The sequence below is a fragment of the Pituophis catenifer genome, unplaced genomic scaffold (genome assembly GCF_029215685.1).
Source record: "Pituophis catenifer annectens isolate HBS135680 unplaced genomic scaffold, rPitCat1.0.hap2 SCAF_1, whole genome shotgun sequence".
Taxonomy (NCBI): domain Eukaryota; kingdom Metazoa; phylum Chordata; class Lepidosauria; order Squamata; family Colubridae; genus Pituophis; species Pituophis catenifer.
The window spans coordinates 20,599,807-20,613,315 of record NW_027256881.1 but is presented as its reverse complement, the minus strand read 5'-3'; the positions used below and the strand labels follow the sequence as shown (position 1 = coordinate 20,613,315).

General features: G+C 41.3%; 1 protein-coding gene across 1 annotated transcript in view; it reads left to right on the top strand.

Moving 5' to 3' along the window:
- The window catches only part of FSIP2 (fibrous sheath interacting protein 2), a 68,473-nt gene extending 60,300 nt beyond the window's left edge, over positions 1-8,173 (top strand). The window contains exons 14-17 of the mRNA XM_070931973.1: positions 564-746; positions 1,996-2,157; positions 4,109-4,206; positions 8,065-8,173. Coding sequence (XP_070788074.1) covers positions 564-746; positions 1,996-2,157; positions 4,109-4,206; positions 8,065-8,173 — 552 coding nt within the window. The remainder of the gene's footprint in view (positions 1-563; positions 747-1,995; positions 2,158-4,108; positions 4,207-8,064) is intronic.
- Positions 8,174-13,509: the final 5,336 nt, after the last annotated feature.

The window sequence follows — 13,509 nt, the reverse complement described above, 5'->3', positions numbered from 1 at the left end:
TCTGTAAAGCACTCTGAAGTGGTGAATAAGTCTTAAGTGTTATTGCTATTTCTATCCAAAACCATCTGATTCAGAACCATAGAGGACCTAAATGTTAATAAAAGTGTAGACATGGGAGCTCTGTTTGCCAGTTATCCCCAATTTTATCCCCAATAAAACTTCTGCATATGGGGAAACATGGAGGTATAACGTGATCGCAGTAGGGCTCCATTACTATCATCCTTCTCATCATTCCTATTAACTTCTATTGGTATCTTATGGTTTATATCTTATGATGTATGATTTATCACTTTGTTGCTTGCATGTACACTGAGAGCTTATGCACCGGAGACAAATTTTTTGTGTGTCCAATCACACTTAAAATAGAATAGAGCTGGATGGAAACTTGGAGGTCTTTTAGTCCAGCCCCTGCTCAAGCAGGAGAACCTAGACAATTTCAGATAGGTGACTTGTCCAATAAAGAATATTTTAATTATGGATTCACTGTCCTAAATATTAACTGATTTTAAAATGGACCAGTAGACCCATGTGACATGTTGGTTGGCTTCCCTTTTGGATTTCAGCCTGTCTGCAGAAACTCTTTCCAAAGCCTGATGAGGCCAGACATCACAAAAGTGGAACTGTTGAAGGATGTGGAGAGCAAGCAAGACCTCATCATTCGCCTGGTAGCCCACGACATTGACTCACGGGAAGACCCTCCAAGACAGATTCACGAAGAAACGAGTGAGAGTGACGAGGAGGAACAAGTACTGAGGGAGCACACATCTTTTTATTTTGCGGTTCCACCTTATCATCCACCACATGAAAGTACAGTGATTTCAGTAAGCGGATAGTTCAGTGAAAGGAGGCCTCGCAGGATAATTTCTGTGGGCAACTCTACATGTAGATAATTCACAACTGGGGCTTTAACAAGGCATTGAGAGAATGCATCCTATACAGGTAGTCCTCAACTTACGGCCACAATTGAACCCAAAATTTCTGTTACTAAGTGAGACATTTCTTAAGTGAGTTTTGCCCCATTTTATGATCTTTCTCGCCACAGTTTTTAAGTGATTCATTGCAGTCATTTAGTTAGAAACCTGGTTGTTAAGTGAATCAGGCTTCCCCATTGATTTTGCTTGTCAGAAGATCGCAAAAAGGGATCACATGACCCCAGGACAATGCAACCGTCATAAATATGAGTTAGTTGCGAAGCATCTGGCTTCTCTCCCGACATCTAAAAATTGCTTGAAATCTCAAATCTCATGCAAGATCACCAATATCTTGAAATTGCTACACAGGTAGTCCTAATTTATCGACCACAGTTGGGCCCGGAATTTTGGTTGTCAGTTGTTGCCATTGTTAATCAGGTCAATAGGTGACCTGACTCGATTTTCCAACTGTTTTTAATGACAATTGTAAACTCTCATCAAACACTTAAATTGACAGTATTGCAAATTGCAGTCACCTGACCAGGGTATGCTATAACTGGCTGTACATGTGAGGTGGTTGCCAAGGACCTTAAAATGCAATTGGGTAACTGTGAGGGGTGTGCAGCAAGTCATAACTTTGAAAATGGGATGTAAATAACAGATTTTGAGCTTGTTGTAACTTTGAACGGCTGTTAAGTGAATACTTGTTAAATGAGGATTACTTGTATATTGCTAAGAATATCACATGCCTGACCTCTGTCCTAGAAAGATCCTATTGAGGAATCAGAATTTTTAATATAGCGGTTACAAGAAAACTCTGAGACCCTTACAGAATAGCACATTTATTGGGTCATGAGCTCCTACAGACCTTTTGGTGCAATAATGTGCTATTCTCAGTCAGAAAGAGTATTTTAGATATAAAGGGCGCAGCCATCCAGCTGAACAAATGCCCCCACATACACACACAGCGAGAAAGGAGGATTAAAAAAAAAATTCATCGTACCACGTTTTCTATGGAAGTGATAACTTGTGGTCAAAGTGGGCCCAATAGTTTTAAGACCCCTCTCTTCTCCTTCTAATGCAGCACACGCTACGCGACTCCTTAGAAACAAAGCCATCCATCTGGAGAAGGAACGGCTCCACTAGTGAATTCTTGTCAGCTGGGTCCAGCATTGATGGAGTTTGGTTCCCCACAGTTCAGAAAGATGACTCTACATCCCCGTCTCTGACAAACCGTTTACATGAGGTAAAGGTGAAAGAGGACCTTCTCTTGTTTATCTAGGACTCAGATTGTCTTTCCATTTTTTGAAGAAAAACTATAAATGTGTTTCATCTTTTGCTTGCTTAGTTGGAAGCAAAAAAAAAGATTACCGTATTTTTTGGTGTATAAGATGCACCGGAGTATAAGATGCACCTTAATTTTGGGGGAGGAAAACAAGGAAAAAAGTATTTTACCTCTGCATACCAGCATTTAAGGTGGCACCGCTCTCCTCTTCCTCCTGCAAGCGAGAGGTGCAGGGACTACTCGCTTTCCCCCCAAGAGACCCCTCGCATGTTCTGGGGGGAGGGACAGAGCACAGCCTGAGGAACAAACCTCTTCGGGATGGTCTGGGGGGGGGGGAATGTGCCCTGCAGCTTCGGGGAACAAGGCGGGTGCCACGATTTGCGGCTGGTCACCCCTCTGGCCGCGCTGACTTCACTCCCCAGCAATGTGAGGAGCCACCGCCGCCGCTGCCTAAGCCCTCTATGCGCCCAGGAGCCAAGCTGAGCTGAATGGGAGCCCCTAAAGGGAAACATTCCTCCTTTCCAGCCATTGCTGCCTGGATTCCCCCTAAAAATTCTCAAGAGTCGCGCTTCAGGTGGCAACCAGTTGCCCTGCAATGTGCAGCGGGGAACTGGGAAGTGCTTTGGATTCAGGGAGGAGATTGTAGCGCTGCCGCCTGAAAGTGTTTTTCTTCACATTGCAGAGCCGTGCGCCCCCGTCCTCCTTCTCAGCAGACTCAACTTCTCTTTCCTCCTGGCCAGATCCGCCGCCTGAAACACGGTGCACTTTTTTTTGTCTCTGCACACACCCCATGTTTGGAATCGGGAAGGGGATCTGCCGCCCGAACCCGCGATCCCCTTCCCGATTCCAAACATGGAGTGTTTTCAGGAGGCAACTGGACTTTCCTGTTTTTTTTTTCTTTTGAAGACTTTTCACATCTATTAATCTTCTCATCGTTCCCATCACCCATCTCCTTCCACTTATGACTGTATGACTGTAACTTCGTTGCTTGTATCCTTACAATTTATATTGATATTGTTTCCTGATTGCTTATTTGTATGACTATCATTAAGTGTTGTACCTTATGATTCTTGATGAACTTATTTTTTCTTTTATGTACACTGAGAGCATATGCACCAAGACAAATTCCTTGTGTGTCCAATCACACTTGGCCAATAAAGAATTCTATTCTATTTAAATTTAAAATGCTTAATTATACATAGCATATTTACACAGCACGATTTCTATTGATTGTTTCCTAATATGATTTGCTTGCTTCTTTGTACCCTATGACTATCATTAAGTGTTGCACCTTATGATTCTTGACGAACGTATCTTTTCTTTTTATGTACACTGAGAGCATATGCACCAAAGACAAATTCCTTGTGTGTCCAATCATACTTGGCCAATAAAGAATTCTATTCTATTCTGTTCCGTTCCGTTCCGTTCCGTTCCACTCCACTCCACTCCACTCCACTCCACTCCATTCTATTCTCATCCAAGAAGCTTCTTCAGCTCTGAAAGAAAAAATAAGAAAGTCCAGTTGCCTCCTGAAAAAGCACCTTTGGGATAATTAATCCATTGAGCCAGGGGTGGGTTCTACTTACTACTGGTTCACAACGGGATCATCCACACACGCTTGCTTTGCTCGCGCGTGTGCCTTGCTTCTGCACATGCGCAGATTGCTAATCATGACATCCGGGGCAGCGGGAGGGGCCTCCCGCTGGTTTTACTACTGGTTCTTGTGAACCGGTCCGAACTGGGGGCAACCCACCACTGCATTGAATGTAGTTTTGGGAGAAATGGCTTCCTATGTTTTAAATTTCTTTTTTTAAAAAAAAAAAATGTTCCTGCTTTCCAAATGAAGCACTGGATGGAGCGTTGGGAACCCTGAGGTCCTACATGTAATGTTCTTTTTTTTTTCTTCCCCTAGGCTGTCGCCTCTTCTCCTGGTTCTGTTACTGTAACAGGCCAGAGCACCCCTCCGAAGTCCTTGCAGCCTAGTGTGCAATTTGCAGAGGGTACCAAGAGGTAAGGATTTGGGGGCTGGTTAGGCCTACAGAGTGATTCCGAAGATTACTTTCATAATACAGTCTTTAAATTTAAAGGAAGTCCTTTACAGCAGGGGTCTCCAACTGTGGCCATTTTAAGCCTGGCGAACTTCAACTCCCAGAATTCTCCAGCCAGCAAAGGCTTAAAGTTGCCAAGGTTGGAGAGACCCCTGCTTTAGAGGAAGTTCTGAGTTCCAGGCTCAATACAACAAGCAGTTGATAGGGAGACAGGTTTTATTTGCGATGACAGCCACCATTCTGAAATGTTCACAGGCATGCACATAACACATGCTACGTTCAATATGTGAGAGTCACACACTTATTATTTTTTTCCCCTTCCACCCAATCTACTTCAAATGTTACTATATTGAATGTTTTAATCATTACAGTCACAGGGAGTCCTCCACTTACGACAGTTCGTTTAGTGACCGTTCGAAGTTACAACATCACTGAAAAAAGTGACTTAGTACCGTTTTTTTCAGACTTACGACCGTCGTAGCATCCCACGGTCATGTGATTTACATTTGGATGCTTGACAATTGACTACCATTTATGACGGTTGCAGTGTCCCGGAGTCACGCGATTGCCTTTTGTGACTTTCTGACAAGCAAACTCAATGGGGAAGCCAGATTCACTTAACAACCGTATTACTAATTTAACAACTGCAGCGATTCACTTAACAAACACGGCAAGGAAAGTCGTAAAATGGGGCAAAACTCATGTAACAAACATCTCACTTAGCAACATAAAATCAGTGTTGGTGGAAGGCAAAGGGAATAAACCTACTCAAGAATATATGTTGTTTTGGAGGGGATAAGGGCACAATTGGAATATATTGTATATCTTTTAATTGTTATAGACCCGTAATGGCGAACCTATGGCATGCGTGCCATAGGTGGCACGTGGAGCCATATCTGTGGGCATGCGAGCATTGCCCTAGCTCAGCTCCAGCGTGCATGCGCGTGCCGGCCAGCTGATTTTCGGGCCTTCTGGGCTTACCAGAAGTCGGGAAATGGGAAACAGGCAGTTTCCAGCCTCCAGAGGGCCTCTGAGAGGAGTGGAGAAGGCCATTTTCGTCCTCCCTAAGCTCCAAGAAAGGCTCTGGAGCCTGGAGAGGGTGAAAAACGGGCCTACCGGGCCCACCGGTAACCTTTTTGCCTTCGTGTGCCAAAAGTGTGAGGGGTGTGGGGGGCATTGAATTATGGGTGTGGGCACGCATGCGCGCGACTCCCCTGCGTGACCCCCACTTTTGGCATGCGATGGCAAAAAGGTTAGCCATCACTGTTAGAGATGAAGAAATATAAGGGGGAAAAAAATGGTTCCCGGGAATGGGGGTGCACTGTAATATTGGGTTTTTTTTTTCCTTTTCCTTTTTCCTTTCTTTTTTTTTTTATTTAGATGTATATGTATTATGTTCGTATAATAAACAAACAAACAAAAATAAAAAAGCAACATAAATTTTGGGCTCCATTGTGGGTATAAGTCAAAGACTACCTGTAACTGCTTTGTGTGGGCACTAAGTACTTTAGTAAGTTTTAATGAGGACTTCAAATTAGCTTGTTAGAACTTTTGAAAAACACAAGTGATAAAAGCAGAAAGACCCATACAAAGCTGCAGTTTATAATCTGTTTTTTTTTTTTGCAAAAAGTTTTTTTATTTGTATTTTTTCCAACACACAAATTACATCTTTTCAGAACAGAGCCCTGATCCGGTCATCAATTTATACAGTTTTTTTTCCCCATCTTTAACAAAATTTTGTATATTCTATTTTGCCATAATACTTATTTCTTAATCTTAACTCACCTATCTCAACTAATACCATTTTAAAAAAATTAAGTCAAATTTACTTAATCAAAACAATTACCCTTTTATTAACCCCCCTTAAATCTTAATTCAGTTAATACTTCATAGTACATTTCACAATTCTTACCCTAAATCCTCACTATTAACAATACTTAATCTTAAATCATCTATCTCCCCTATTACCATCTTGTAAAAAGTTTACTCTTATTTATTTAATCAAAACAATTACCCTTCTATTAATCCATTTTAAATCTCAATTCAATTAATACCTCATAATACATTTCACAATTCTTAGCCTAAATCCTCACTCACTATTAAGAATACAGATCAAACATGTTTATGTTTCCAAATCTTATTTCCCTTTCTAGAACTTCCCCACATTTTTTACTTCGTATAATGCTCAATAAATCTTTATTTCCTTATTACTTCACCAAATTTAGATCCTATCTCTAATCCCCAAAATATAGCAATTTAACATTGAGACATAGTTCTTAATTCAAATAAGACTACAATACAATTTTCCAATTATTTCCCACAATTCTATCTCTTTAACCATACCATTTGTATAAAAACCATTTTGAGTAATTCTTATTTGTAATTCATAGTCCTATATTATTTCAATCTTCTTTTCTTTTTTGCTTAGATATATTATCAAAAATATTGAAAATATTAAAATATTAAAGTTATTGAAAATATTCAAATTATTGCAATTGTTGTAGATTTTTAAACAATATCCCAGTTTTTATAGTCATCAATTATTCTCAAGTAATACCATGTAACATCTTAATAAAAATTGATTCATTATGTCCATTGATATATTTTCTTTTAACAGTCTATTTCTCATATATTATAGCTTCCATCTATATTTCAATTTTAAGTATCTGTAACATATTTTTCTCATATTTCTGTTAACCATTATTAATCTCAATATAGTTATTTTATAAATCAAAGTCCTAGACTTTTCTATCTTACCCCATATCCTCCAATTCTTTCACTGTTAATCCCAATGTAATCATCTTTATAACTATTGTTTTTCACAATATAGTCTCTAAAAACCTCCTTTTTATTATTACTATCCACCTGTGCATTACTTACTCATATTTAATCACGTTGTCTTTTCTTCTTTATTTCCATCCGTTATGTCTTGTTTCTTCATTTTCTTGTCTGCTTGCATATACTTCATTTCAGCTTCAATGTCCTCAAATTTTGTCCTCTATGTGGCATTCTAATTATTTTTCTTATTTCCATTCCAAGTCAAATACATCAATTTGTTCCTTCTCTAATTCCTGCGCCATTTTATTCTTTTTAAGTTCATGTTATCCCAATTATAAGAGTTCCGTTGTGGTTCATCTTTTCTTTTTTTCCCCAAAGTCAAGCCACCTGCAGACAAAGAAATCATCCTCCACAAATTCTCACGGTTGTTATCTGTAAAGTTCACAATTTTCCAAAACAAAAACCAAGTTGCAATGTTCCTTTTTACTCCAGAAGGTGTCTCTCCGCAATCCACAATTTCCAATTGTTTAACAAGTATCCATCTTGTTTCAGTTACATAACAATCTTACATGACTTCTCTTTTTCTTTTTAGTTTTAAAAGTATCAAATCTTTTTTTAAAGTCCAGTCCAAATTTAAACTATTCCAATCTTTTGACCATGTCTCAATGTTTAACATTTCCAATTAGTTTTATTCAAAAGTCAATTTTCTATTGGTTTTTTTGTCTCTTTAAAGTTTCAAAATCTTCTTTGCCCCCGTGCTCCTTAGCCGCTATTTTATCGCTATGGGTCTTGTAGTTAAAAGATGTTTCCCTTGATGTTATTACAAGCCTGAGTTGGCTGTCACTCACCCGGCTTCGAAAAACTCCATTCCGTTCCACTTTCCTCCTGCTCAATACTTGACCCGGTTGTCCCAACTTCGTGGCAGCCACCATGGCTGCCTCTCCCCACTGCCGAGTCACAGAGAGTTCCCTCCGACCTCCGAGGAACTAGCCTGTTCCTCTTGGTCGTCTGAGGTGCCTCTCTTTCTTCCCCATCCCTGCAGGACGGTTCTGGTCCGAAGACCCATCAGCGGCAGTTCGTCAGCCGGGGTTTTCGCAGGGCTTGTCGGAGCCCGCAAATTCCCCAACTGTCTCGCCATGACGCCAAACTGAAAGTCCCCATAATCTGGTTCTTGAAGCCTTTTCCACCATATGGAAAGGAAACTGTGGTAAACCTCTGTATGCAACCTAACATTTACAAAAACTGGAGGCAGAAAGATAAAATGACTACAAAGCCTTTCAGACAACTGCCTTGATAAAGACTGACTAGGTGGCTCAGTGGCTAAGATGCTGAACTTGTCGATCAGAAAGGTCGGCAATTTGGTGGTTCGAATCCCTAGTACAGGTCTCCTGCGTGAGCAGGGGGTTGGACTAGATGACCTCCAAGGTCCCTTCCAACTCTGTTAACTCATTTAACTGTTAAATGATCCACACAGAAAATAGCATTATTTATTTATTTATTTATTATTTAGATTTGTATACATTCTCCCGAAGGACTCAGGGCGGTGCACAGCCAAATTAAAATACATACAATACAAAATTTAAAATAATTTAAAACAGAATTAAATCCAATTGGCTTCCCGAAATATTTAAAACCCATTACCCTTAAAATAACCCTTTTAAAATTTTAAGCCAGCCCAGCTTGCTGGAATAGGAAGGTCTTCAAAGCTCGACGGAAGGTCCGGAGGTCCGGGATTAGTCGTATTCCTGGGGGTAGCTCATTCCAGAGGGCGGGTGCCCCCACAGAGAAGGCTCTCCCCCTGGGGGTCGTCAGTCGGCATTGCTTGACCGATGGCACCCTAAGGAGGCCCTCTCTGTGGGACCGAATTGGCCGGTGGGAGGTTATCGGTGGCAGAAGGTGGTCTCGCAAATAGCCGGGCCCTAAGCCATTATCTTCCTTGAGGCCTTGATTCAGAAGGGAATGCCTCCTGGCAATTGAAAATATAGCCTGGTTGGAAAGAAATAGTGGCATTTTTGTTATTTCATATCATTTTGCTTGTTTTCTTTTTTTTTTTCAAAAAAGGTTTTATTTTTGTTTTTCCATAAACACATTTCCATGTACAGTCATTTATCCATCATTTTTCATTCATCTTATCTTTTAACTTTCATTTTTAATTTTTACTTTTTCGGGGCTGCTCTTTTACCATTTACCCTTACCACAATCTTTCTTCTTCTCCTCCCCTTCTCTTCCTTCCTCTTTCTCTTCCTACTTTCTTTGTTCTTCCTTTCCTTCTCTTTCCTACTTTCTCTTTCCTTCCCCCACTCCTCTCTTCTTCCCCACTTCTAGCCTTCTCTTCTACTCCTCTTTCCCCTCCCTTTTCTTCCTCTCCTTTTCCCTTTCTTCTTTCTCCCCTTCTCCTCTCCTCTCTTCTCCCTTCCTCTCTCTCTCTACTCCTTCCCCTCTCTCTTGTTGTTTCTCTTTTCAGTTCAATCGAGAATGGTATTCAAGCAGCCCCAATTTTCTATTTATCTCTAGTCTCATTTCAATTTCTTATTTGATTTATATTTATTTCTATTTCATCATTTGTGTACATTTTTATAATAATCTAACTTTTTCCCTCCCCCCCGTTTCTCATTTTACTAGGCATCATCTGGGTTTCAATTTTTCTGATTATTTTCTCCCATCTTTTCCCTATCTATTTTATCTCAATACCCTTATTCATATTTCCTTTCTAACCAATCATAAAATTATCCCATGTCCTGAAATACATCGACTCCTCTTTATCTTTTATTCTCAGTGTTAATCTATTCATTTCTGCACATTCTAAAATTTTCTTTATAATTTCTCCTTCCAACGGGATTTTATCTGCTTTCCAGTCTTGTGCAAATACAATTCTAGCCGCTGTTATTATATGAATAATCAAATATGTATCTTCTTTACTATAATTCTTTTTTTCATTTTTTTTCATTTTGCTTGTTTTCCAGTGATGAAAAAGATACATCAATTGAAAAAGGTAATAACTATCATAACTGATTTGAAACGGTTAAAGGCCAATCTGAATAATCTGTGCTATTTTTTGTCATCTTTAAACCGGGGGTGGGGTGGGGAGTGGGCAATGTGTTGTCTCAAAGTTACATATTCTTTTGTGGTGTTATAGACTCCTCCAGCTGTGCCATCAAATTTTAGCAATACAGTTGCCCAGATTTGGTGGCATGTTTTCCCCATGTTCTGAAATGAAAAATAAATATTAAGAAAAACATAGAACAATTGGAAATTCCCATCCCCAATGGAGAAAAGCAGAATATCCTCAGATATTTCATATCCACTCATCCAGTCACTTCCAAAATTCTAAGCATGTGTATCCCAACTACTAAAATTTTGCTCATCTTTGCCTTAGTTGCAAAGTTCATATGAGCACTTCCTTGCTAAAAGAGCCTTCAGGCAAGTGAAGACTACAGGGTCCATGCTCTGTGAGCAAAGGAACATGGAACAGTCCCCTCCCTCCCAAAACAATAGGGCAGACAATTACTCCTTAAAAACAGTGGACTTAAATGCTAACAGGGGCCTCCTTGCCATTTTGTTTCAGCTGTTGTTGGCATGCATCTTTCCCGGGATACAGAAGAAACAGCTGCCATTGAGGTAAAGTGTTGTTAATATTCATAAAGGTATTCTTGCTTGTGGAGATAGGGAGCCTTTTTTGTCTTTGCCTCAGAAACAAAATCCTCTGGTTTTAGAACATTGTAAAAATGGAGCTTGGTAAAAGCATTAGAAGGGGCATATGCTTCTAGCACAACCTCTGGTACTGAGTAAAAACCAGGAGTTCAGCACCAGTTTTTCTGACCCAAACTTTTATTAAAAGTGATAAACTTCCATAAGGAGCATGGTGGCTCATATGGTTAGGACACTGGAATGGAGGTTAGCAAGCCCACGTTCGAGACCTGAGTGCTGCTGTGGGGTGGTGTCAGGCCTGCCTAGCTGGGTCCCTAGGAAAGAAAGACCCTTGACTCCATTTGATTGAAGTGATAGGTTCTTTTATTAAGGATTACTGGTTGCGGCAAAAACAAGGCTAGAACTAAAATTCCCATGCCAAGTGTTACAAAATTTTCCCTTCTCCCCGGCCCTCCTCCCTTGTTTGGTGCCATTTGGTGCAGTTCACATTCCTTTCCTGGGCTCCGCCAACTTGAAGATTGCAACAGACCAGCTGTCACACCTCTGGCTCAGGGGTGAAATCCAGCAGGTTCTGGAGAACCGGTAGCAGAAATTTTGAGTAGTTTGGAAAACCGGCAAATACCACCTCTTGCTGGCCCCACGTGGGGTGGGAATGGAGATTTTACAATATCCTTCCCCCAGGAGTGGGGAGGGAATGGGGAATTTGCAGAATCCTTCCCCTGGAGTGGGGTGGGAATGGAGATTTTGTAGTATCCTTCCCCTGCCACGCCCACCAAGCCACGCCCACCAAGCCACACCACACCCACAGAACTGGTAGTAAAAAAATTTGAATTTCACCACTGCTCTGGCTTCCATCAAGCTTGTCACCCACCACCTGCTCATCTCTAGTCTCTAGATGCCAATAGCTTGCTTCTCTTTTCCTTCCCAACAATTTATGATTGGGATGCCAGCAAAGCACAAAGATGAAGATGGCAGATCTGACAGGTGGGGTGAGCTCTTGTCCTTTACTCCAGATCCTGCCAGGGACGTGAAAAAAGCCTCCAACTGGATGTTCCTGGGGGCAACGGTAATGTCATCGGCTAATCTTTTCAACCCAAGCACCTCAGAAGTGTCTTGGGTGCGATGAGATAAGCTTTTATGAGCCATGCAAAAGCTTATGACTTTTAAGAAAAGAAAAGGTGCTACCTGACTAAATATGGCTATCCTAGAAAGGTTGTGAGTGGAAAATCCTGGGCATTCGAGAGCCAGTTTGATGTAGTGGTTAAGGGACCAGGTTAGAAGCCAGAAGTCTTGAGTTTAAGTCCTGCCTTAGGCATGAAAGTCACCTGGGTGCCTTTGGGCCAGTTACTCACTCTCTTGGCCCAACCCACTTCACACGGTTGTTGTTCTAGGGAAAATAGGAGGAAGGAGTGTTGTGTGTGTTCACCACCTTGAGTTATTTAGAAAAATAATAAAGGTGGAATATACTGTAGATTGGATTAGAGAGGGGGGGAAGAGGGAGAGGGAGAGAGAGAGGAAGGGGGAGAGGGAAAGGGAGGGAGGGGGAGAGAGAGAGATTATAAATGATAGATAGTACCTGGGAACAAAAAAGATGCCACATGCTTCTTGGTGCAATTTATTTTTCATTAATCACTCTTAGCAGTGTGTGGGCTCCATTACATCAGAGAATGTAGAGGTTTTTCCAATGTTCACCTCTTATCATTTACTTGTTTTTATTAAAGCCAAAATATCCTAGGGATTTGGATGCCTGGTCTCTGTTTGTTAGCTGTTCAGCATCTTCTGCTTCTTGGTGTTTGTCTGCTTGGCTGCAAGATCTGCTTGTTATGCAGATGGAAATTTGGAAATTCATTTATTTTGAGATAGCATCGAAACCTGACACATGGTTTGCCTTGGTCACATGGATGATGTGAGCAGAGGTTTTCTTTGTCGGCTGCCTTGTCACTGTGCCTGATAATGATTTGGGCTGAGAGGGAATGACCCCACCGGCTTCTGTGTCTAAGGGAGGACTAGAACCTGGGTGCCCCTATGCCAGCACTTAAATAGCAATGGCACTTATATACCGTTTTACAGTGCTTTACAGCCCTCTCTAGGTGGTTTACAGAGTCAGCCTGTTACCCCCAACAATCTGGATCCTCATTTTACTCACCTTGGAAGGATGGAAGGCTGAGTCAATCTTGAGCCTGGTAAGATTCGATCTGCCAAATTGCAGTCAGCCGGCAGTCAGCAGAAGTAGCCTGCAGTACTGCACTCTAACCACTGCGCCACCATGGCTCATCATTCTACACTGGTTCTTGATTGGCTATTCTCTCATCCTCTCAAATGCTGTCTCTCATTAATCCTGCCAGTATGGTGAAGCAGTGATGAAACCCAAATTTCTTTTACTACCGGTTCTGTGGGTGTGGCTTGGTGTGGTGTGATGTGACTTGGTGGGCGTGGCTTGGTGGGCATGGCAGGGGAAGGATACTGCAAAATTTCCATTCCCTCCACACTCCAGGGAAAGGATACTGAAAAATCCTCATTCCCTCCACACTCCTGGGGGAAGGATATTGCAAAATCTCCATTCCCACTCCACTCTGGAGCCAGCCAGAGGTGGTATTTGCTGGTTCTCTGAACTACTCAAAATTTCTGCTACCGGTTCTCCAGAACCTGCTGGATTTCACCCCTGTGGTGAAGGCTGACAAAATATCTTTCCTTGTAGACCCCAAACATACTGACTCATAAACTGGATTCACATAATGTGCTTAATAGGTCTATTGAAGACATTTTGACTGTGGGCTTAGTATTATGCAACCTCTGTTGAGGTTAATAGTTAAATGCATGGGGGATAGGTAATTTAAAT